General features: G+C 53.1%; 1 protein-coding gene across 4 annotated transcripts in view; it reads right to left on the reverse strand.

The window, feature by feature from the left end:
* Window positions 1–1,549: 1,549 nt before the first annotated feature.
* NFATC2 (nuclear factor of activated T cells 2) overlaps window positions 1,550–24,877 on the reverse strand; it is a 157,025-nt gene continuing 133,697 nt past the window's right edge. For 3 of the 4 annotated variants that reach the window (XM_052650756.1, XM_052650753.1, XM_052650755.1), the window contains exon 10: window positions 1,550–5,802. In XM_052650756.1, the coding sequence (XP_052506716.1) occupies window positions 5,747–5,802 (56 nt within the window). In that variant the 3' untranslated portion in view covers window positions 1,550–5,746. Of the gene's footprint in view, window positions 5,803–13,187; window positions 13,276–24,877 lie in introns of all 4 variants that reach the window. The other variant, XM_052650754.1, reaches the window with a different exon arrangement.

Below are 24,877 nucleotides of genomic sequence, written 5' to 3' on the forward strand. Positions count from 1 at the left end.
CAGGAGACTGTTTTGCCTTCCAGGTGTCCAGCGCAGCCCAGTTTACTGTAAGAGCTGTGGGACCTCCTGTGAGCTGGCCCAAGGTGGACACTGCTTCTAGAGGGGTCTAGAGACACAGCAGAGCTGCAGTGGGGGAGCGGGGCGGGCCCCGGGGGGGGGGGGGGGGCCCGGGTAGGACAGACCCGGAGTGAGCTCACGGCTCTGTCACCTTGGGCTTCTGATGTCAGAGGTCAGGGTCCCTTCCACACAGCCTCCTAAAACCATCGGCATCTCCGAGCATTGGAGGTGGTGGTTTAGTCTCCAGGTCGTGTCTGATTCTTATTACCCTGTGGACTGCAGCCCAGCAGGCTCCTCGGTCCATGGGATTTCCCAGGCAAGAATAGTGGAGTGGGTTGTCATTTCCTTCTCCAGGGGATCTTCCCGACCCAGGGATCAAACCTGGGTCTCCTGCTCCTGCAGTGCAAGCGGATTCTTTACTGAGCCACCTGGGAAGCCCTCTCCAGTGTTAGGAGTGTCTTTTATATGCTAAGATGATTGGTGGTTGGGGGCCCCTAGAGAGCTGCCAGAAAGGGGCTGGCTGCTGAAAGAGGCATGATTGGAGGGTTGGAATTTTCAGCCCCAGATTCACCAATGGCCTGTGATTTAATCAATCACACATACATAATGAAACCACGGTAAAAATCTCTAAAGGACTGGGGTGGAGAGCTTCTGAATTGGTGAATCGAGTGCTGGGCGGGAAGGATGATGAGCCCAGAGAGGGCAGAGAGGCTTTGAGCCCCTTCTCCAATCTTGCCCTATGCATCTCTTCCATCTCTTCATCTACTCCAGAGTTGTAGCCTTTATAGCAAATCTTTAAATATAAAGTGATAAGGATTCCCCTCTTCCCTCATAGCTCAGTTGGTAAAGAAGCTGCCTGCAGTGCAGGAGACCCTGGTTCTATTCCTGGATCAGGAAGATCCCCTGGAGAAGGGAAAGGCTACCCACTCCAGTATACTTGTCTGGAAAATCTCATGGACAGAGGAGGCTGATAGATGCCCAGTTCATGGGGTTGCAAGAGTTGGACAGACTTAGTGACTAAACCAACTACCACTAGTGGTTAAGAAAGTGCCCTGCAATGCAGGGGACTTGGGTTCAATTCCTGGTCAGGGAACAAACATCCCCCGTGCCATGCACTGCAACTGCTGAGCCCACGAACTGCAACAGAAGATCTCGCCTGATGCAACGAAAATCCTGCATGTGGCTATTAGGACCTGACAAAGCCTAATAAATATTTAAGTGATAATAAATATCAGCGGTTAGAAGTAAAATGGGCAAGTGCCGATCTCATAGGGCTGAGACGAGCAGAAGAGCCACGCATGGTTCATGCACACACAAAAAATAGTCCCTGCTGTTATATGAACTCAAAATGGAAAGGGGTATTTAAGCAGCATCTCTAGAGAAGAGATACACCCAAGGAGCCATTGCTTTCAACAGTTTTATTGCTAAACTATCATGATACAAGCCGTATAAAAATACTTTACATATAGCAAAAATAAACTACATTAAACTGGAGATTAAAAACGTTTTGCACAGGAATGTGATGTATTCAAACTCCTTTTAACAGTCAAGATTTTCAAAATCTTTTTTAAACCTTCCAGCACCACCCCAGGAGAGGCTTTTTATTTGTTGGAGAGTTAACAAGGACATTCTCAACATCATCTCCCTCTGAGGGCGCTAGAGGCAACAGCAGGGAGTGAGGCTCTTTGACAAGACGTGTGTCAAGGTGCTCAGCTTGTCCCAGCCGCAGCCTCCATCAGTTCAGGTCAGTCAGCGTGCTGAGAGCACCTGCTGATCGCGTCATTTGCATCTAAAGCCCAACTAGGTAGGCGGAGTTTATTCTAACTGGCCAGCAGCCACTTACAGGCAGGGTTTAAATCCTTTCTTCCAGCACTCAACTCCCCAGCTTGTATTTTTGAGAGGGGAGCTGGCTTAGGGAGCACAGCTAGCTCACCAGCCACCAGGAGAGTTTGTATTCAAACAGTTAAGACAGTGGTGTTGGCTATAACTCAAGACACTCATGAAAACTGAGAGAAACTGATGTTTGGGACCAGTTTCATGTGATGCTTCTTTTTCTTAGGCAATCGGTTGGAATGCAGGAAAACCACTTGCATTGGCTGGTTTGGCTCCATGAGATTTAACGCCCAAGACCCAAGATGTGTTGGGTACCCCCTAAGGGGCTGGCCTCCAAGGCTGAGTTCAGGAAGGTTTACCCCAGCTTGTCAAAAATGTCACAACCCCATGCCTCTTGTAAACGTAAAGCAAACAGTTGTTAACCAGACCCTGACATTCTTTCAATTCTGAACAAAATAAAAAGCACTTGGAAAGGGTTTGACATTTGACATGAAAATAAACAAACTCAAGCCTCCCTTTAGTCCAGAGTGACAAATGAGAACACATGGGCTTCCGATCTGTCTGCACAGGACAGCTCCCACGCTGGCCAAGGCTGGCTTCCTGAGAGGGATGGCTTGACCACTGGATGTAAACAAGAAAGGCCGCGTCCGTGCATGTCCGTTCTTAGAAGGAGTCGCCTCGATTGGTCGGGGTGGTGTCTCTGCTGGAGAACTCTGGGCGTCCCTTGGGTGGCGTGTCTGTCTGCCAGGATTGAGTCGGCTCGGTAAGCCACAGCCTGTGCTTCTGTTCTGTGGACGTGAGCCTTTTTAGATTCCCCATTACAACACAGGCGGTTCTGTCACCTCAGAACCACCTACTGGGTCACTTACTGGGGCCCGAGACACTTCCCAGTTCTCAGTGACAAGAAGGCGGCTCAGAGCCAAAGCTGGCAGCGTCCGCAGGCAGCACACAGGTGCCGCTGCCTCCCACGCAGCCATCCCTCCCCTGCCTCTGGACGTGGCTTCTTCCAGGAGACAGGAGATGGGCTCTGAGCTGGGCTTGTTTTGTTCTCCTGGAATGAGTAACACATCTTCAAGAATACATCCTCTCTCTCAAGGAAAAAAAAAAATCCTCAACAGATATGTAAAAAGAGACATTTGAAAAAGATTTTTAACCACTTATAAATATTTTCTGTTCCAACAAGGATGTGATATTTTGAGGACAGATACAAAGCATAAAAATACAGATAAGAAAATAAAATTTAATACCATACTCATTAATTTGGGGTTGCCATTATATATTATCAAGCAGCAGTTTTTTTGTACAATACAGGAAGACTCGAAACTTTGGAAATATACTACATTCAGCAACAGGGCAGATTGCTGTTGGAAGGGTTATCTATTTACACGACCTTGGATGTAGCAAGTGCAAACCTCCACCTAACAGATCCTTCTAACACACGTGCAACACACCCATCTTGACAGTTTAGACATCCTTTTTCTCTCTCTTTGAGGCCCTATTGCCTCTTCCCATACTGAAAATATCTCATGACCAGTTTACTTGGCCAAACTTCCCCCGGCCTCTGTCACTGACAAAACTTCCTTGATTGCTGTCACGTCCTGTTACGTTCTCTTGCCTGTTTATGTCTTGAATCTAATGCTTTTGTTTCTCTTTCCTTTGTCATTTGGTATAGCTGTTTATGAAAGTGCTTCCTATAATACCCAGCTAGGATGTCTTAGAAAAAAAGAGTTTGTGTCTTACAGACAGAAGCACATACATCTATACGTACAGAAATCTGAGCTACTAGGAGGCCCTTTGCACTAACGTGGTTAGAATAGTGATGGAAAGCACATTAGTCCTTTTCCACCCCATGCACAAGGCAGCTGAGCGACTTTGCTACAATAGCAGGAAGGCACTTGGGTAAAACATTCAGATAACCGAGGAAAGGCCAAATTCCTTCATGTGCAAAAAAAAAAAGGCTCCCAGCCAGGTCAAGTGAGAATAGATTGCTCACCCCTTCCCCGTAAAGTCAGCACTGCTGGAGAGTTCTTTGGGTAAAGCTGCTTAGATAAGGAACTCTATCAATGAGGAAGAATTTTGCATCCCAGAAAGCTTGCATCCTGCAATGTTGGTCAGCTTCTTACCGACACTCTGTTTGTTGAAAAGAATTTTGCTAAACTCTGCTTGGGGTGGGTGGAAAAGTCCCCCTCCTTGGGGGAAAAGAAATGCTAGGTCCTGACGGAAAGGGTGCAGACAGGTGGCTGCAAAGGCACTCTGTTCTTTCTCTGGAGCCCCGCACACAGCAGGCCCGGGTCACCAGGCCCTGAGTTCTGGTCCAGCTGTCGAAAGGTGCTCTCTCTCTGGGGAGACTTGACAACCAAGCCAGAACTTAGAAAACCCACGGGGAACCCTTAACTGCCACTCGTCTCAGAGTGATTATCAGTTCTAAGGGAGAAGGCCTGAGCAAAGCCTTCCGAAGACTGCTAGGAATACTTACACTCCAGGCAGATTGGGGAGAAGCAATTAACATATAAAAAAGAATCCCTGGCTTAGTCCTGGGGTCACTGCAATTAGTGTAAACAAACATCTGTGTGATTAAAAACTCACCTGCCAAGAACTTGGAGGGCTTTGTTTGCAAAAATTGCCCTGGGGAGACAGACACTGGCGGGTGCACTCCCAGAGATAAACAGGGCGGGGGTTGGGGGGCGGATAAACTGCGCACCCCTTCTGAGTGGTCGGAGCGGAGTGCATCCAAATTGAGGGCCGTGCAGGGGGTGGGTTTGCTTCTATTTAGGTCACTTTTGTGTTGGATGAAGCAGCTAATGTAGATGGGTCTTTGGGGGAGGGGGCGGGTTTCAGTGGGTCCAGGCAAAGGTAACCAGCGAACTTTGGAGCCAAATCCTGAGCCTTCTTCCTGGAGGAACCCACCCACTGAAACACGTGGACCTGCCAGCGACCACACTTAGCAAAGATACCTGCCATGGTGGTTTTTTGGGGCGGTGGGAGGGGATTGCTTCAGCCCTTCTGCCATTCCTTCCCAAAATTCAATGCACATGCTTAAGATTCTTCTTAACTACATTATGGAAAAGCACTTGGGCTGTTGGAGAAAAGTAAGTGGGAAGAGCAGAGAGTTGTGAAGCTTGTCCGGCCGCAGTGAACGGTGCTCACCCTGCAGCTGGGGTGACGCCCAGCAGTCCCGTGCAGGGGGAAAGGCAGCTGGCCGAGAAGGCCCCACCTCCAGCCAGCTTTTTGAAAGCAGAGAAGGTGGGGGGGAAGCAGACACATCATAACTTAAGGCCAAGAAGTTTTAACAGGTGAACTTGTATAAGCCAGATCAGGTTTGTTTCTTTTTGCTTCAGAAGCAGAAAATCTAAAAACCAAGCTTGAGCTGTGGCCCATCCACAGTGAGGCCCATGCGACCACTAGGCGAGTATGGGCCGGCTTCTCTGTTTCTCTCCAGCCTGTCAGCTAAGTCACGTTCCTTTGGTTGCTCTGTTGGAGAACCTCCTTTCCTTCAAAAGGTACAAGAGTCATATTGGTGACCCGAGAAAGTGAAGGCGAGGGCTGGGGTTCAGTTGCCACACCCCCATCTTCTGTTCCAGCGGGTGGTCTTGATCAGAATGTATCTGGGGTCAGCAGGCACTTAAGGCTTGGATGGGACACCGTCAAAGTCAACGGAGATGCTCTTTGGGATTTAGAGCAAGACCCGGGATGCAGAGAGACAGAGGAGGCGAGCTGGGGAATGAAGGTTAGCTTTCAGCGGGTACTTGGCCCTGCCCGCAGCCCCGGGGCAGGGTTGATGCTAGGGCGGAGGGCGAGGGGGCCTGGGAGGCTCCGGGGTCAGCGATGTGGACGGTGTCGTTCATGCTAATGACTTCTACGTTTGATTTCGGGCAGGAGGTCCTGAAAACTCCTTCCTGATAATTTCATTGACTACGAAAGAAAGAGAAGGGGCAAGTGAGATGGCAGGAAAAACACAAATGTGGTCAGCTTTCTAGAACCTAATTCAAGCGGGCTGTTTCTTAAAACAGGTTTTTGTGATTTGCGATAATACATTCGACAACTTTTAACATAAGAAATGCCTTCCCACATTCTGACATCCCCCACCCCCTGAAATGATGCTATTTTGTGGTATGGGTTTGTTAGTGAAAATTGCCCAAATGGTAACTTTTAAAAATTGTGGCGGCAGAAATGGGAGCTGGGCCACGGGCATGATTTATGGAACACACACTTCTTTTTATTGAATGCACTGAGGTGCTCTACTTATACCAAACTCTGTCTGTTACTAGGACATCCAGAAAACACCCACTCTGTGACCAAAACACAACTTGACCCACAAAACCTACAGCTCTCAAGAGGGGCCTTTAAAAGGAGAGAGGGCGGAGCCACCACGAAGACTAGGCCTCAGTGCAAAGGAAGCCTCCATCTCTCCCAGCACGAGCAGGCATTCCACCCCTCACCCCTCCTCCCAGGTCACACTATGAGCCTTCTCAAGTACCAGCATCCTCCAGGGACCCTGGAAAGTTCCATTACCCCCTGCCCCAGGAGACTGTGGGGAATCAGCAGGGAACCAAGAAGGCGACACCACCCACTAGCGTCAAGGAACTAGCCCTCCTCTCCCCTTCTCACCGCTTCTCTGAGGCACCAGCTCCTAGAACCAGGACAGGAAGGTCTAGAATAGTGGCGATTACAAAAAGCCTTCCTTCAGTGTTCTTGGGGAAAGTTGCCATCACAGGCAGCCCGGACACCAGGCAGGGTTGTGCACCGCCTTAAAGTGTGTGTGCACACCTTGGTTATTGCAGCTGATGGTGTGGACTGGCCCCAGGGGCAGACCCCCCGGATCCCATCAAAGGGAGATGGATCTCCCCCTTCCCAGTCCAGCACTAAATTTCTTCCCACAGGCTCCTCCTCCTCCTTCATTTTCTTATCTCAGTCTTATGCTGAAACTGTAGAGATGGGAGATGAGCAGCGAGGGCTAAGTGTTCAGAAGGGTCCAGAGTCCCTCCGTGGTCATGCCGGGACCTCCTAGGTTCAGGGTGCTTTTCCCTGGAAAACCCCTGCCAGGATGAGTCTGCAATGCCCAGCATAAGGAGAGCGCAAATACACTCTGCTATGTTGCTGGATGAGCGGGGTTTAACTCTCAGCTCCCGCACTAAATGGGCTGTGTGACCTCACCTCTCCGTGCCTGTTTTCTGCAGAGTCTGCAGAGTGAGACTCCTTATTGTGTGGACACTTCAAGATGGTGAGGATGCTGGGTTCTGATGTGCACGCAGGAGCCGCACATGATGCCAGGTGCCCAGCACCGTGCAGCTGTAGCTGTGACGGGCAGTGACTGCCCCATGCTTCGTGCTGGACAGGAAACCCAGTGCTCCGCGTCAGTGGGCTCTGCTTCATGGCAGAAAAGAATCGGCACCCTCCCTGTTCTTCAGATGTGCGCTGAGAGCAGGTTCAGGGAGAGGTCGAGGGTTCAGGGTCCAGAGCCAGGTGGCTGGGGCTGGACACCCACCCCTGCCACTCCCCCCGCCCCCCGCCCCACTGGGTGAGCCTGGCCGTGGTGATGGAGATGCTCTGTGCCTCAGTTTCCCCCTCTGCGCGTTGTATAAAGACATGCCCTTCTGTCTACAGTTGTTGAGGCGCTTAAATGAGATAACACAAAATTACCCCAGTCCTCAGCATACAGCAGATGCTGGTGTGCAGGGTGGTATGTGCAGATGTCCTATGAAAAGTGACCGTGTACAGAGTGACAACTGGTTCTCGAGTGCAGGAACGGACCCACTGATAGAAACTCAGAGGATGACTCCATGCGTTCAGCTAACCAGCTCTAACCGGGCACTGACTGTGTACCAGCTGCCAGCTGACTCCCAGGAGCGGGCTGAAGAAGCCCCCCCGACCCCCTCCCCGGCCTCTGGGAAGCGTGAGGGGCTGGGGGTCCTGGGCGGGGGCCGCGGGGCAGGAGCGAAACGCGCGGTGCCAGGGGCGGAGGTGGGGCTCGGTGCGGCTTCACGCGAAGCTTTTCAAAGCCCGGATTCTGAAGGGCTTCCTGTTTTCTCAACCTAGGAAGCCAAGAGGAGTCAATCCTCAATGGAAACTCTCCACCGCCTCAGTTTTCTAAAAATGACGGCTGGGCAGAACCGCTGGCAGCGCCGCGCTCACCAGAAGGGTCATTTCCCTCCTGGGGTCTGCGGGGCGGCCAAGCCCCCGGCCCGGTGGACAGGGCCCACCCCGGCTCTCAGCCCGCGGGCGCTGGGCCCCGGGCCCCGCGCGCCCACGGCCGGCCCTCTGGGGAGAGGAACCTTTCGGAAACCTCAGGGCTCCGCCCCTGCCGTGGCCGAGAACTTCTCGCGCAGAAGCGGAGGTGGGTGGTGCCCACGGCTGTGGCCTCAGGGGCTCTGGATAAAGCGTGGGCTCCACTTCCTCGCAGGGGGGTCTCGACAGGACCACCTCACCCCGACTTGAGAGGCCCCCCCTCTGCGACCTCGAGCCCTGGGGTGGGAGGGGAGAGGCGCCGCTGCCCTGCGCTGACGCTGGATGGGTCTCATGATGTCAGCAGGGAGCTGACATCATGTGTCCCCCGCTCCCCGCGGCCCTGCCGCCTCTGCTCTGTCCCATCTCAGCCTCCCTTCCTCAGTCCAGCCCACTGCATGCTTTGCTGTCGCTGTTTAGTCGCCAAGCCATGCCCGACTCTTTGTGACCCCATGGACTGCAGCCCACCAGGCTCCTCCCTCCATGGGATTTCCCAGGCAAGAATACTGGGGTGGTTTGCCATTCCCTTCTCCAGGGGATCTTCCAGACCCAGGGATCGAACCCTCGTCTGCTGCATTACAGGCGGATTCTTTACCACTGAGCCCCCAGCGAAGCCCCTACCACGTGCTTAAGGTCCCCTTTACCCCAGAGCCCTGCCCTGGGCCCCTGTTTCCCCTGGTCTAGTCCCCACTGTGACCTGCCTCCTGTCGCCCTCCCGCACCCCCGCAGCCAACCATGGGCTTGCGCTCTGCGTGCTCTCCAGGCCGGGTGTGTGCCTCCCGCCTCTGCCCGGTTGCCGGTCTCCTCGCCTCTTCTGCTTTTCTCCCTCACTTCACTAAGGCTCTGCTTGGCCCCGGCCCTGGGGACAATCAGCAGAGACCCCCACCCCCACCCCGCGCCCACGGAGCTCAGTCTCCTCCATATACCAGTTCCCGGCAGTTCCCGATCCTAGTTCTTCAGTTTTCTTGTTCCCTCACAGCACCCCGGGCTCGTGAAGATGCCTTGGTACATGGGAAGCACTCAATAACATATTAATGAGAAAGCAGAGCTTAGCAAGAGGCTCAGTAGCCTCAGGACACTCTGTCCACATTGGGATTTGGCTCCAGGTCGGACTCTGAGGTCTGAGTGTGGAAGCCCAGTCTTCCAGGTCACTCCCATCAGCATGTAAGCGTCCTGGGCACCCATTGCATGCCACCTCCTCCCAAATCCGGCCACGAGCAGTTCTCCAAATGGCTCCTCTCCCTGTCCATATCCTGACTCCCCTCCTGCCCCTCTTCCTGAGTATTACCTTTGCCTGGAAGCCACCTTACGTTCCTTCCCTGGGGTCCTGACTCCCTCCGAAAGCAAACACTGAGTCCTCCAGGCTCTCTGACCCTCCTGGGCCACCTTATCTGAGTCACCTGTCTGCTCGCTGAACCGTGCATGGCAGCACACATCTTAGCCCACCACGAGGACCCTACACCACCAGCCCGGGCCACCTGGTTTTTCTCTTATCCAGATGACAGATGGGTTGTTGGTAGGTTGCTTACCTGGAGCTTTTTCTCTGTTAAAGAATATAAGCTGTTCACTTTTTTTCAGAGCTGTGTGCCAGGCACTGTACCAAGCCCTCAGTTACCTCTCAGACCACACCTAGCAATACAGTCATCCTCATTTTATAGATGGAGAAAGACAGGCAGTCACCTGGCATAGCAGATCAAGGGGGAGGGATCAGGATTTGAACCCACAGCCCATTTTATTAACCTGTACATTCATTATATGGCTTCACCTTATGGGTAAAGAGACTGCTGTGAAGCTTGCTGGCCATCACCTTTCTTCTGGGGCCCTGGAACCCTTAGCATTGTTTGTATGAGTCAGGAAAGACCAGGGCAACCTCTGCTAGGTGAATGAGCAGAGGCGTGTGTGCTGAGTGGTTAAGGTGGTCACTGAGAATCACTTTCTTGGAACAGAATTGAGGCCAGCAGCGTTCAGTCTGCCACAAACACCGCTGACCTTTTGTTACCCTTATAGAGAGGGGCCGTGATGAAAACACGGATGTCGAACACGGCTACAACCTCAGGGTGACTTCTAAACGGGACACCCAGGGCTGAAACCAGAAAGAAAAGACAGACAGATGGAAGTATATAAAAACTATACATTTTTCTTTAAAATACCATAAAAGAAATATGTAATGTTTTCAGGTTACATGACAAAGGTCATTTATAAAGAGACACTACAAATCAATAACAATCCTAATAGCTACAGACATAAAAAGAATATAGCAGGGGTTAAAAAACTTTTTCTATAAAGGGCCAGATAAAAATATTTTCAGCTTTATTATAGCCCCTTACTCAATATCTCAGCTCTGCTTAAAAAAAAAAATGAAAGCAGCCACATAATATGTGAGCAAATGGGCATGGCTGTGTGCCAATAAAACTTTGTTTAATGAAACAGGCTGGGGGCCGCATTTGACCTGAGAGAGAGTTCCCCAGCTTTAGTAAACACACCAACGGTAAAGAAGAAAAGGAAAGCAGAGTGTGTTTTCTTTCCCTACTTTTCAGGGTTACCAGTCCAGGGAATCAATGCCTTTTACTAGGATTGTTCATCAAACAACTCTGGGTTGATTAGTGTTCAATTTCTTGAAACTAATTTCTGCTAGCACCCCACTCTGCCCCAGGAATTTTCCGGTTCACTTGTGGACCGGGACACCTGCCTGCCGACTTCCTTCTCCGAACCGAGCTCGGAGGTTCTCCAGCTTGCCAGAGAATGGCCACTCAGGGTTGCACACAGAAACCCACACAGATAGACCAGAGGTGCCACTTAAAACTTTCCAGGGAATTTTGACTATTCTAGGCTTTCTTCCCTTTAACTGCTGACTTTGGAACTTAATCCCCTGAGAAAGAAGCACCAGGAAGGAGGGGACGGGCCTCATCCTGTTTCTCTCCCAAACCTCAGGCATGTTTTCCCAAGTCTGGTCAGACCGTGTGCGGGCCCTCGAGAGCCCGGGGCAGCCAGAGAGTGGCTCCCGGAGCAGGGAGGCTGCGCGTTTCGCTTCCGGAGCAGGGTGCGCTGACGGGGCGGCCAGCCCCCTGTGGGCCTGCTCCTGCGCTGGCTGCTCTTATCCCTCCAGGGCCCGAGTGGCGCCAGCGAGGTGGCTGGACCCCAGGGCGGCCGAACCAGAAGGCCCGTGCTGCACTCTCCGGATGTGTCCCCCTCTTGCCCCAGCTGCGCTCAGGGAAAGCCACTCTGAAGGCCAGGCATGAGCTCCAGAGCTGGCCCGCTGTGTCCCGAGCACCGGGCCCGACTGCCCCACGAGCCGGCGGAAAGGGGGCCGTTGCCAGTGGGGGACATTGCTTCCCCTGTGACTGGGGTTTCACAAGCTTTTCACTTGCTAAGTGCCTCCACAGCCTTTCTCCCCTCCCAGCCATCCCCATGGGCTCTGGAGGCACTGAGAGCTGGGGAAGAGCTTTCTAGGAGGCCCAGGCTTCAGAGGCTCAGTGGAAAGGACAAAAAGCCCCTTGATGAGGCCTGTAGCCCAAAGCTGTGGGTGGGGTCTGAAGAGTTACGTGATGGTAAGTCCCCTCTGAGGCCATGCAGAGCAGAGGCAGCCTGCCAGCGTTCCCGGGCCCCTGCGAGGTCACAAGCATTGCCAAGTTCTAAGATCAAGGGAGGGAAGAAGCGCGTTCAGGAGGCTCTTTGACAGCTGGCTGAGTCTGAGCACTGATCCTTAGCTGCATTTTTGTCATCCTGGCCCCCGGATGCAGACTTCGCGGGTGGGACTCTTAGTTCCCACTGGGTGTCCAGTCAAGGGCCACTGATGTTACTGTTGCCTTTGCACTGTCGATGGTGTTTGAGAGTCACTGGTGGGGAATGTGCTGGGAAACCCTCCCCCTGCTAAGGCTCATGCTGCTGCTGGGAAGTTTTGGTACGTCTCGGCGGGCGTCCTCTGGAAACAGGGTTTGGGATGTCAGCTCTGCTGTGTGTGCTGATGGAGGTGACATTGGATAGTTATTTTTATTGGGTTTTCAGCGTGGGACATGTGATGCTGCTGAGGCCTCTGGGTCTGGCCTGTGATGGAGGGAACCCGCTTTCACTGACAAATGGACAATTAACACATCAATGACCAGGGGGTTTCTGCAGAAACTAATGCCTGTGGCTGAAATGTGTCTCCTGTCAATAATGTCTTTAAAAAGTCACAGCCCAGCAGAACATCAAGAGGCACATAAGCCAGAAATACTGGCTCTGGCTGGCCTCTGGCGAGCCCTCACCATGCGCTGGGTACGGTGCGTGCTCCCTGACTCTCACCACCTGCTGGCGAGTGAATAGCAGCAGCGGCAGCTGAGGCGCAGGAAGGTAGAGGGCAAGGTAAAGGCCCCGCCCCAGGTGGGCTCTACCCCCAGAGCCTCCTGCTCCAGTGCGGTCACCTGGGCTCTGCACAGGCCCAGATTCCAGGGTTGGCGGTGGAGGGGGGATCTCCTGAGCTCAGTGGGAAAACCACACACAGCTCTAGCCTAGGTCCACAGCCTGGTTTCCCATTCAGAAGTCGAGTGGTGGGTTAACCCCTTCCAAAGCACTGAAGAAGGCCCCTCGGGGGAGGTGGAGCTTTGAGTTGACGACCGGACTGGAGACGACCCAAGTACTGGGCACCTCCAGAGGTTTCTGATCTGCCTGCCCCCCTTTCGTTCCCCAGTGCAGAACGCCCCATGACTGATGGAGAACACGTTCCCTCACTGCAAACACCACACACGGGGTACAAAACCGCCAGGGAGCTGACTCAGGGTGGGAGCAGAGCTTCCAGAGGCTGGGACCCAGCTCTGCTGCCTCCTCCCTGGAAGAGGGTGCTAGGTCCCCTGGGAGAGCATGCAGGCACCCCACGCCTCGTAGCCACCCCCTACGCCCCACCCAGCCGCTGGCTCCAGCCTCCGAGAATCTCAGGTATGTTCCCTGGGGGTGGTGGGGTCTAGCCCTCAAGAGTAGGAAATGTTGGAAAATGAGAGGGCCTTCAGGTGGTAGAGTTTTCCTTTAATTAAAAAAAAAAAAATCAAGGTAAGGAAACACACAGCTGGAAAACAAAAGAAAAGGCAGAAGATATCAATTACCTTTAACTTTGATTTCTCGGATCAAAGATCACAGTCATTCTGTTTCATAATATGTTTTGTATCCAGCTAAGGTGTGTGTCTATCAGCTCTGAAAAAGATTTGCAAAACCATTTTTGAGAAGAAAAAAAAAATCACCTCTATTACACTTCCAACTCATGCTAATATTATCCATTTAATGAGTAGCTGTTGACCCAGGGCCTCTCAGAACCCAGAACAGAATTCAACCCTCTGGCCATAGTTTAAGCCCCCAATTCTGTATGGTCTTAACATCTGAGCCAGAATTCACCCCAAACCAGGGTAATATCACTGAGATGAGGGACTTGGTACAAAGAAACAGGAATCTCTGAAATCAAAGTTCATCAGCAAAGATAACGGTAGTTTTTGTTTTTGTTTTTTCTGTAAAGTGAGACAAAATGACTGTATTGCCAGTATGCCGTGCAATTTCAAATCATGGCCAGCTAAAGAGATAACACTGGCAGATCAGAAAATCAGAATCTGATGATGCAGCTACTCAAAATGTAACCAGCCTCCTGCAGGCTTTTCTGTCTACGCTACATTTGACCCCTGCTTCCTCCGCAAGAGAGAGACAACCTCAGTGGGCATGCAAATTCTTACCACTGTACACTTTCTTCCTGTTTTTCTCTGGTTGACAAGTTACTATTTTTATAGTCCCTGCCCAACTGAAGGTGCTTAGCAAAGAGATGGGAGCTTTGTATTTCACAGGCTTTCAGTTATATCCCATTCTCACTTCCATTTTAAATAGCCCCGCTCTGTAGCTGTAGCATGCCTACAGCTTTCAAAGTACCGGTTTTCTCAATCCCTCTTTAAAGTGGCCGAATTAGAAGACCAGAGTGCGTTTTGAGTGCTTGATTCAGAAGTATTTTCTGGGATTAGGTTCTTGCAGGGAATGACCTCGCCTTTCCCTAGATGCAGCCTTATTTACATCCTTAGCTAAACCAGGATAGTGTCTCAAAAAGGCACGAGCGCCCTGCATGCTCATCCGCAAGGCAGAGGACACGCAACAGTGAGGTCGCGTCTGCAGTTCCAGGCAGTCCCATGTGCTGGGCTCCGGTCAGGGCTGGTCTGATTGGGACTGGCTGGGTTAGGCACAGGCTGCTGCTCATCCCCCCTCTCCTCCTCTGTAGTGGCCGTGAACACAGTTGGGACCATGCATTTCAGGTCCTCTCCTAAAGCGGAAAAGCCCACAGGCGGCTCCCTCACCCTCTCTCCTGTCTCTACTACTACACACTGGCTGGTTCCAAATCCAAGGCAGACGGCTGTCTGACTGTTCACCACTCAGGGCCTTAAAATGACCAAAGGACTGTTTTCAGCCCAGACCTCACCCCTGAACGTCAGACTTAGATATCAAACTGCCCACGAGGCATTCAAAACTTCACAGTCAAAACCCGTCCCCTGATCATCACCGCCATTGCCCCTGGCACCCAGCTCCTCTCCTTCCATCGTAGGAAACGTGCCCGCCCTCCTTCCAGTCGTTCAGGTCAATCTTGGTCACAGCCCACATCCTCTCCAGACAGAGATGCTCCTGGGTCTGCCCTCAAAGTCTGCCCAGAAACTAAGCCTCCCCCACCTCGTCTGGCCCCAGCACTGGCCCTCCCCCGTCTCTGTGCTTCTGTTCAGGGTTCCTGGTCCTCCCCTCAACCCAGCTGGTCTTCTTGGCACTTAAGGCACAACATATGGCCTTGGTGGTTGCTCCTGGAAAAAAATGGCTCCAAGGTGCTAACATGGCCAAGATGTTTGCACTTTATCCACCAATTCAAGTGGGCTTCCCTGGTGGCCCAGCAGTAAAGCATCCGCCTGCCAACGCAGGAGACACGGGTTTGATCCCTGGTTCGGGAAGATTCCTGGGGAAGGAAATGACAACCCACTTCAGTATCCCTGCCCGCGAAATCCCATGGACGGAGGGGCCTGGTGAGCTATAGTCCATGGGGTCACAAGAGCTGGACGCGACTGAGCGACTGAACAACGGCAACCGTTCAAGTTGCACTGAGTGGGGGCGGGCACCGTGTACATGTCCAAGGTCACACCCTTGGAGCTGTACTTTTGAATCAAGGTGAAACCCCTGCAGCAGCAGCAGGTCCCCCGGGAGCCCAGGGCTGCCCCAGCTCCACACCCGTCCCCCTGTCAAGAGTTCAGAGAGTTCATAAAACACACTGATTGGTTTGGTTGCAGACTTTTGAGGTGCAACTTCCTGTTCAGTTATAAATTTTCACCTTTGATCGTCTGCTGCTTGGTGGAAGGCAGGCACCAGGAGCCAGAGGCAGGGCCTGTCTCAGTTCAGCCAAGACCTTGACCACAGCCCTCCCACTCTTCAGGGGGCTGCCCAGGCCCCTTCCTTCCTCCTCAGTTATCTCTGGGGGCGGGGGCTCTGATGACCACTTCTCCGGCCACGTTCCTGAGGCAGAGAAGGATGGAGCGGGCCATCCAGGAACTGTCCTGGCTCTGCGAGTGCTAGTCCCAGATCAGGACTTCTCACACGCGTGAGATCCTCGAGCTGCCCTGGGGACGGGTGAAAATGCAGTTCTGCAGCAGCAGGACTTGGCATGAAAGCACTCAGGCAACGTGATGTGAAGTCTGACAACCTCGGCCTGAGCCTCTGTTCCCCACACAGCGGGGATCAGGACACCTCCTTGGAGACCCTGCCGGGAGACGCAGCTGCCTTAGTCACACGCAGATGTTCATGAGCTCAGCCATACAGACCGTAAAGAAGAAAGACGGAAGGACGAGAAGAAGCTGTGGAGGGAGACAGGTCAGCCCGTTCCGTGCTCCCTAGGAACCAAGAACACAGCTCTGTTTCCCTATGTGGCTAAAGACGAAGTCCACGCCATTGGTCAGCTGTTAGTAATGTGGACACGGAGAGAGAAGGCAGCGTTTAGAGTTACGACACGCTCCCTCAGCGACGCCAGGAAACTGCCCAAAGGCAGGGCAAGAGGCCGCTGGTCCCGGAATCGCTGCCCCTCTTTTGCAGTCTTCTATGAGGCTACCACTGAGGACCAATAGAGTGATGATGGGTACTTTTCCAGTCCTTGGCATAAATCAGTGAGTTGTCCTGCTAGTCTCATGGATTTAGGATACGGATTAGGAATGGTTCATTGATTATCACAGATAATCAAGACCAAAGCGCAGGGTGTCAACAGATAAGACACAAACTCAGTCTGTCACCTGGCAAGTTCAACAAGCTTCCAGCCTCCTGAGACCACAGCACACATCTGAAGGGGATGGCGTTCAGTGGGAAGTCTGCGTCAGAGGAGGCAGGCTGCTTTTGGTGGGGGCTGAGTCACTTAAGTCGTTTCCAACTCTTTGTGACCCCAGGGACTGTAGCCCTCCAGGCTCCTCTGTCCAGGGAATTTCCCAGGCAAGAATACTGGAGTGGGTTGCTACTTCCTTCTCCAGGGCTCTTTCCAACCCAGGGATTGAAGCCGTGTCTTCCGCATTGGTGGGCAGATTCCCTCTCACTGAGCCACCAGGGATGCCCGGACTGGTCGTGGTGGTGGTCTAGTCGTTGAGTCGTGTCGGAGTCTGCGACCCCACGGACTGTGGCCTGCCAGGCTCCTCTGTCCATGGGGCTCTCGAGGCAGACTGGTCTTGGGAATGTTCAGTTTAACGATTTTATAATGGAAACTCCAGGGTCCCTCCCAACCAGTACAGAATGTGATACCGTTTTCTCCATCCCCCGCTTTTTCCATGATTACACATCAACTTACCATCTACGGAGAAACTTTCTCTAAGCTAGAGAAACAGCCTCTCTCTAAGCTACCCTGCGCTACCAACTGTATCAACTGAGACCTGAGCTGAGCTGAGCTCTTCTGCCCCATCCTTTCCTCCAATTCAGCAGAATTTCTTCCGATTACACGTAGCTAAAGAGGCACCTCTCCTATCAAGCAACCGCACGGCTTCTAAGGTAGCAACCACAGGCAGGAAAGCATTCTGAACAAACCACGCTTGCCTCCTCGTCCCCTGCCACTTCATCCTGGCCTTGGCCCCAGAGCTCTGCCAAGCGGCATCAGCCACAAAGCAAGCATTGCACAGTGGGCCGTTGCCTTTAAAACAAAACGAAACAGAAGCAAAAGAGAAGCACGTGTCACTCCGTCCAGTTGAGATTCGGGAGAGAGTGATCCAGACCCACAGCTCAGCCTGCAACCACAAATGAGACGGGAAAATAAATGCCTAATTGTTAGGGAAGCCAGCTTTGTCTTTGGAGGTTATTGTTTGGGAAGCCAGCTTTGTCTTTGGAGGTTATTGTTTGGGAAGCCAGCTTTGTCTTTGGAGGTTAGAGGCATTAACCAAGCATTTCTGTGAGGGTGTCTGTGTCTCCTTAGCCTTGCCTGTGCGGGAGGGGGGACTGAGGCGGGTCAGACAAGCCAGGTGGGTGAGCAGGGGAGCACGGGGCAAGAAGACACCGCTCCATCCTGAGCCCCGTTCCTCGTGTCACACAAGTGCACGGAAGTCCCTTGAGGCCTCTGAGAAAACGTCCAAACCCGCGGGCCTGCCTCGCGCCACCTTTCCTTCAAAAACCAGCACAGCTCCTGCTGCTTTGAAAGGATTCACTGGCTATTTGCTGAATCACCTAGTCTCATCTCCACCTTATCCTTCCATCAGTTCACCTTGCAGATTGTTCTGTCCTGCCATGTGTCATGACCTGCTGACCACACAGCCCACCCCCTACTCCCAACAAGAAGGACACCCTTACATTTATCCATGTGTTTCTAGAGCCCGACCTAAGCCCACCGCCCCCAAGGAGGCATCCTGGCCACTTCATGCTCCATCAGGCTTAGGCATTTGGTCCTGAAATTGGCCCCCGAAAGTTTTCAGCCACATCTGTCTCCCTCTCGAGGCCCTCAGCCCAGTTTGGTGTAAGAACTGACGGACCTCACTGTCTGTCCAGCGAATGCTGTCTCCGCATGCACCTGGCGAGCCCGCACCGTGGAGCCCCTCGGACAGCCCACCCGCAGCCCACCCGCAGCCCGCCCGAGGAGGAGGAGGATGGGCGGGGCTAAGGAGCTGGGCGACCACGAGGTACACCTGGGGCCCGGGCTCCCCGGCCACCCTGTGCAGGCCAAGAAGCCACTGGCTGCCTGGGCACAGGGACCAGACCCTCAACTTTTCCCTGTGAGAGTCACAGGTCCGGGCCTGGCATGGACGGCTCGCACCTCACAGAGCCCTTGGAGAGCACAGCGAGGACTGTGTGTGTGACATCACCCCACGTGTCCCTCAGATACCTTAACTCTCCCAGGACACGTGAACAGAACCCCAACTCCTGACTCAGGCCCCTCGATCAAACCTTCACCTTGCTCACACAGCACAGTTCATGCTAGGGACCCAACTGTGTCCCCCAGCTTGCCCTGTGGAAGCCCGGACCCCCACTGCAATGGTGTTTGGAGGTGGGCCTCTCCAGTCTCTGGAATTCTGTTATGCCAGCTGCTCTGCCCAAGACCACCACTCTCTGATATCTCTGCATGCGCCCCACCCCGGGCAGGCGTCTTCCAGCTTGGCACCCAGGGTCACGGTCGGGGCAAGTGAGCTCACGGGTGTGAGCAAGAAGCAGGCGCCGTGGGGCCCCGGCGTGCTCCCCAGCGCCACACACACCCCAGCGAAGCCGCCTCTCCCTGTTGCGCACCCGGCCTCTCTGGACACAGCCAGCCTCGACTGAGGCCCGGTTCCTCTGGCCAACAGCCCCCTTCCCCTCCCACCCTGACCTCTCCGGTGTGGCCTTTCTGTGTCTGGTGGGGTCGTACGTGTTCAGGGTGGTGGCCACGACTGCCAGATGCAGGGGCTGAGTGCTGTGGGGAGGGACCTACACCCAGGGCAGAGCCACAGGGAAGCATGCAGCGGGGAGCCAGGCTGCCTGGGTCCAAGTCCGGCTGGCTCGGCCGTGCCGCGGACTTGAGGCAAGCCTTGACCCACTCTGCACCTGCCCTGCAGAAAGTGGGCGATGCTGGTTCTTAATCTGAGAGGGAGTTTTACCAGTTTTAGAGGGAATCAATGAGTTGACACAGGTGCTGTAGACAGCATCCAGCGTGTTGCAAGCACCCCCCGACACACATTCACCGATGAAATGGGAGCCAACTGCTTCACTTCGTGGACCTCAGTTTTTCATCTGTGAAATGAGTGTCTCTTAGAAAGACAGTTGGAACAATGCAAGTTAACAGAAAACCCCATGCTGGCCTCCATTCCCATTAACATGGTTAGTGTGTACTAGTCTACCTCACACAAAACATTTGGTTAACAGACTGAATTGACGGGTGACCAGGCCACCTTCTCTCACCAAAGCACTTTCACCTTGGAAGCTGCTTCTGAGTTTGCAGCGTGGGTGGGTCTGAGGTCAGCCGGGCCCCCAGAAATGCATTTTCACATCCTGCCGAGAGGGCCCTCCTGCCCCCACCCAGGCCACCCTCCACAGTGCGCCGGCTGCACTGGGCCAGCAGCATGCACAGCGGCCTCTGAGTCACCAACTTTCTGCAAGCCAGAGGCCCCGGAAGCCAAGCCCCCCAGCAGCCCCAGTGTCTCACCAGCAAGACCGCGGGGCCTACGAGAAAAGTGCTCCACCTCGTCCCAAACTGTCCTCAGCTCTCAGGATGAGTAAACACGGCGCTTCTGAGGCTCCGGTTTCGAGTAAGAAGCCGAGGTGCTAACTGGGAGGAGGGCAGGCCGGTGGCTGGCAGCCAAGAAGGTGCCAAGCACTGGGGGGGAAGGTGCCCTGCACTGAGCCAGCCTCCGGGGACGTGTGCCAGTGCTCACAGAAGCCTAGCACTAGCTGGGCCAGAGTGAAGCCGCCTTTCCCTCGCACATAGTTACCACGGTGACGGCTCCTGACTGGCAGGGAGGGCCAGCATGGCTCAGGCTAGAAGGACCCTGTATCTTGAAGCTCAGGACATGGTAGCATCAGCCCCTCGCTGGGTTGTCATCACCCCATGAGAGCAGGGACCTCGTCTCTCACTCACTGCCGTAACCCCAGCACCAAGGACAGAGCCTGGCACACAGCAGGTGCTCAGTAAATGTTCTTGGAGAGACAGCTGAGTCAATGAATAAGAGACAAACTCCTGATTGTTTTAGATTTAACCAGAATTTGCCTGGTTAATCCTGGGTTTTGATGGCCTCCAGAGGCTGGTCTGAAACCCCAGTTAATAGGAAAGGTGAAGGTCAGCTGTTCTGTTAGTTGCAGATGAAGCCTTCAGAAGCGAGAGATGGCAGGACTTCTGTGGTGGTCCAGTGGTTAAGGATTTGCCTTTCAACACAGGGGAGTAGAGTAATAATTTTATGCAGCAGAATAGTAATTACCATTATTTGTAAATTTTATATCACACTTTCTATCACACTCCACGTATAATTATTTAATTATAATTAAATAGACCGGGGAGATGCCCTCAGTCTGCTCTGGTATTCTTACAGATTAGTATTAACTGTCCCCATTTCACAGGTGATGAAACCGAGGCACAGAGAGATTAAGGGTCATACACAACTTATACAGATGCTAAGTCACAGAGTCAGAATTTAAACCTACGCCAGTGTGCCTCCAGCTACCGGAGATGGGAATTCTTTTGTGATTATCATCTGGCAGTCAGAACTTGCTTCTCTGAATGCACCTCGAGCAGAGACTGGTCCTTGGGAGACCCCAACTTTGATCAGGGTTACACGGTAGAAGTCACCCATCGAGTATTCAAGGAAAACTGAGAGTGCACTAACATAGCATTAACTGTAGTTAATCTAGGGGATGAGATTTAATAAGCAAAGAGTGGCTTGGCCCCTTTGGGGCCACAAGGCCAAGCCTGGGGTACAAACCTAAAAGGTGAGACGGTGCTGGATATCCCTAAGACTTAACGCACAGCCAAGGCCTGGGGCTCAGCGAGACACGCAGGACTTGCCTGGTGGTCCAGTGGTTAAGAATCTGCCTTCCAAGGCAGAGGATGCAAGTTCAACCTCTGGTTGAGGAGCTAAGATCCCACGTGCCGTGGGGCCGCTAAGCCATCGTATCGCAACTACTGAGCCCACGCGCTCTAGAGCCCACACTCCACAGGAGACGCCCACACGCCACTGAAGAACCCGCGCAGCCGAAACAGAGAGAGACGGCAGCTTCCCAGGTGTGACTAGAGCCGTCCCCGCTGGCTTCTGTTGGCAATAATCTCCAGCAGAAGAGGGAAGCTGAAGCCCGCTCCCTACAAACCCACCAGCAGCCTGTGTGTCCAGACCTGAGAGAGCCTGCGCCCGCCCGTGGTGTCACTCTGACTCTGGTGGCACAGGAGGCATCCTCTCTCCATCTTAGCCTCCCAGGCAGGGGCCCGTCTGACGGGGAGATCCGGGCGATCCCAGAAGGTGACAGAGGTGAGGGGCTGCCTGGCTGCAACTCTTCACAGCTGGACACCCGCTGGCCTTCCGTAAGAATCCCATTTGGATGAACTCTCACCAGCCAGCACCAACCCCCTGCTGTGGCCCACGGGTCCCACTTGGCCTCGGCAAAGGCCGTCCCTTTAAGATCGAAGCTGACGCACTTCTCTTCCTCACTGTCCTCGGCGCCCCCTCCCAGCCCACCTTCTATGCTCCAGGTGCGCCAGGCACACTTGCCCCAGGGCCCCTGCACTTGCTGCTCCCACTCCAGGGATGCTCTGCCCTTAGAGATCGGCAGGCGTCCCTCAGCAGGATCTCTGCTCGTGTCCCCTCTGGGACGCTCCCCTTCTGGAACAGCAGTGCCCCCGCCACTCTCCATGCCCCTCGGCCCTACCTCACCTTTGGACATAGCACTTGTTCTAGCTGGTGTTATCATGAGACCACGAACTCAAGGAGAGCAGTGTGTTCCCTGCAGAATCCCCAGCAGTGGACAATAAGCAGCTGGATGAATGGCCAAGTGAGAGAGGGAACAAACGAATGGACAAACTGTGGCTTCTGAGTGTTGGTGACCCAGTGTTGACTCCATTGTGGTCAAACGTGGGGTGCTGTAATACCCGTCTCTGCAGAGCGGATGCCAAGAGAAAGAAATCATGTTTTGCTGTCCTAGGGGAAAATCCAGGGGCTCTGAGCTGTGGGCTGCACTCTCTGTCCCCCATGGGCTCCTTATCTGACTGGTGGAGTCCCAGCTCCAGAGTCCCACACGGACCATAGCCCCCAGAGCACCTCGTACCGAGCTCGATACACAGTCGGCATGTTAAATGACGCCGCGAACAGGCTTAAGACGCAACTGTGGGATCTTTGTTTTCCACTCTGTCCAGCTTCAAGGAGGAGAAACTGTTTCTCCATTTGTGAGCGTCTCTGTTCTGAGTGCATTTCACATGCCAGCTGGGATGTGGCTACAAATTGCCCACGAAAAGACCTTAGCAGGAGGCAGGTTTCTAATAGCAGCCTAGCCTCAGGAAACTGGAGACACTTAGAGATACGAGGGTCAGCTTTCCAGCTACAGCCCTCCGTCATCCCAACCCTGGGCCACTGAGCTTCTAGGGGAGGAGGTGGGTGTGGGGACCACAGTGATGAATTTGTGCGGTGCAGTGCGGCCCATGCGGCAGGGCCAGGGGCCAGAAGGACAGCAAGTTCCTGCGAGAGTGGGCGCGCACTTTACTTCTCTCCTAGCAGATGCCCTTGAGCAGGTTTGAGAAGGAGCCCATAAACACACAGTCCTGTACAGTGTCCATTTTCCCCAAGCTGAACGAAGAATTCGATGATCTCAAGTTCACATCAGGATTCAATGCCATTCTGTCAAGCCTGACAAGCTGACCCTCTTAACGTATCTGCAGAAAAGCCAAAAGACACGTACTAGGGAATGACCAGCTGGTGACTAAACCTACCCAAAATCAAGAATATCTACAAGGTGGCTGTGATTAGGAACTGTCACTGGGGACAAACTCTATGGAGCAAAGCTGAGAGACCAGGAGGCACCTGCACTCACTTGAAAACACTGTTTACAACACTGACGGGTTACAGGCCCGTAAGGAAAGGATGGACTTCTCCACGGATGAGCTAGGACCAGCCCTCATCCACATGGAAAGCAAGGAAATGAGAACCTTACTTTGTTTTGGACATGACAGTCGAATTCGGGTGGATTACAAACTTAAGTGTGAAAGGTAAGACCGTGATGTAAGTGGAAGACAATTTAGAAGCGTCACTCTCTGTCATCCGGGGAGAAAGAGACTTCCTAGACCGGTTCTTCCGGCTCGAGGAGCTTCACAATCACTGGCAGGCTGGTAAAAGCGCTGACTGCTGGGCCCAACCCTCGTGTTTCTGATTCAGCAGGTCTGGGATGGGCAGGGCCCAAGAATTTGCACTTCTGACATGCTCCCAAGTCACACAGATGCTGTGGGTCCAGTGACACATTTTCAGTAGCACCATCCCAGATGATGCTCAGAAAGCGCAAACCTTTTCAAAGATAAATGTTAACTGTTACAAGTTACTGTTCGTGGAGAGACAGCATCTCGCCCACATGAGTTGTGCAAACACTCGAGTAATTGTACAGCATCAAACGGTGGGAGGATGCGGAGCCAGGGAATGACTTCTCCGAGGCTGACGGGAGTATAAACTGGTACAACCGCTTCCGAAGACACTTTGGTGCTGTTGACTAACGCGGCAGAAGGGGACGCCCAGTGACCAAGCAATTCCACTTGTAAGTACAACCCAACAGAAACTCTTCTGTGTGCAGAGAAAGGACATTTTGGAAACCACTGTTCTACCAGCATAGGGGTAAAAAAACACCGGAAACAACCAAATGTCCACAATCCATACAGTGGACTGATGAGCTCTACGGTGGACTACGACACGGCAGAGAAAAGAAGTGCAGCTACAGAAACGACAACGTCATGCTGAGGGAAAAAGCAAGCTGAGAAAACTAGTTACAGCGTGACCGCATTCATGTAAAGTTCCTAAGCATTCAAGACCCGTGCCGCTCAACATCCTGCTCAGAGAGTCAAACAGGTGGTGAAATTATTTTTTTTTTAAAGCAAAGAGACAAACACAAAACTGAGTGAGGATAGCAATTAAGTCTGAGGTGGTAGGGAAGAAAAAATACACTCAAAATTCTGTGCTCCAGGAGCTCGACCCGGTGCCGTGTGACCACCTAGGACGAGGCGCGTGGGGGGCATTCAAGAGGGATGGGGCACGTGTGTACTTACGGCTGATTCACACTGTTGTCTGGCGGAAGCCGACACAGTATTGTAAAGTAATTATCCTCCAATTCAAAATTTTTTCCAAAAAAAATAGTGAAAAAAAAACCCTCTGTGCTCAATCCAGGCTTGGAGCATCATGATATGACCACTGCAGAAGAGAGACAGCGGACCCAAGCACCTCTGATGGAGGAACACACCATGACTTAGGAGGGAGCCTCGCCTGAAGCGTCAAACCCAACCTGATCCAGCGCTCGCTTCCCTCCTGACTTACAGGAAATGCTGAGGACGGAGCAACAGTGATCGACGGCACCGAGGAGCTGCAGCCGACAAAACCCAGGCTACGTGCAGGCCACCTGTTTCTCCAAAGCAAGGAGAGCTAGGGGAGAAGATGAAGGGCGCCCAGACAGGCCAGAGAAACAGAAAAACCCATTTCAACAGTCGAGACAAACCATGGGGAAAGGGCATTTATGAGGCAGCCGAGAACCTGAGCATTGAGTCTGACAGTGAAGATTTTAACATACTATATATATAAGATGGGTTTCCCAGGTGGAACAGTGAGTGGTAGAGGATCCACCTGCCAGTGCAGGAGAC

Source organism: Budorcas taxicolor, chromosome 13 (assembly GCF_023091745.1).
Source record: "Budorcas taxicolor isolate Tak-1 chromosome 13, Takin1.1, whole genome shotgun sequence".
NCBI classification, from domain to species: domain Eukaryota; kingdom Metazoa; phylum Chordata; class Mammalia; order Artiodactyla; family Bovidae; genus Budorcas; species Budorcas taxicolor.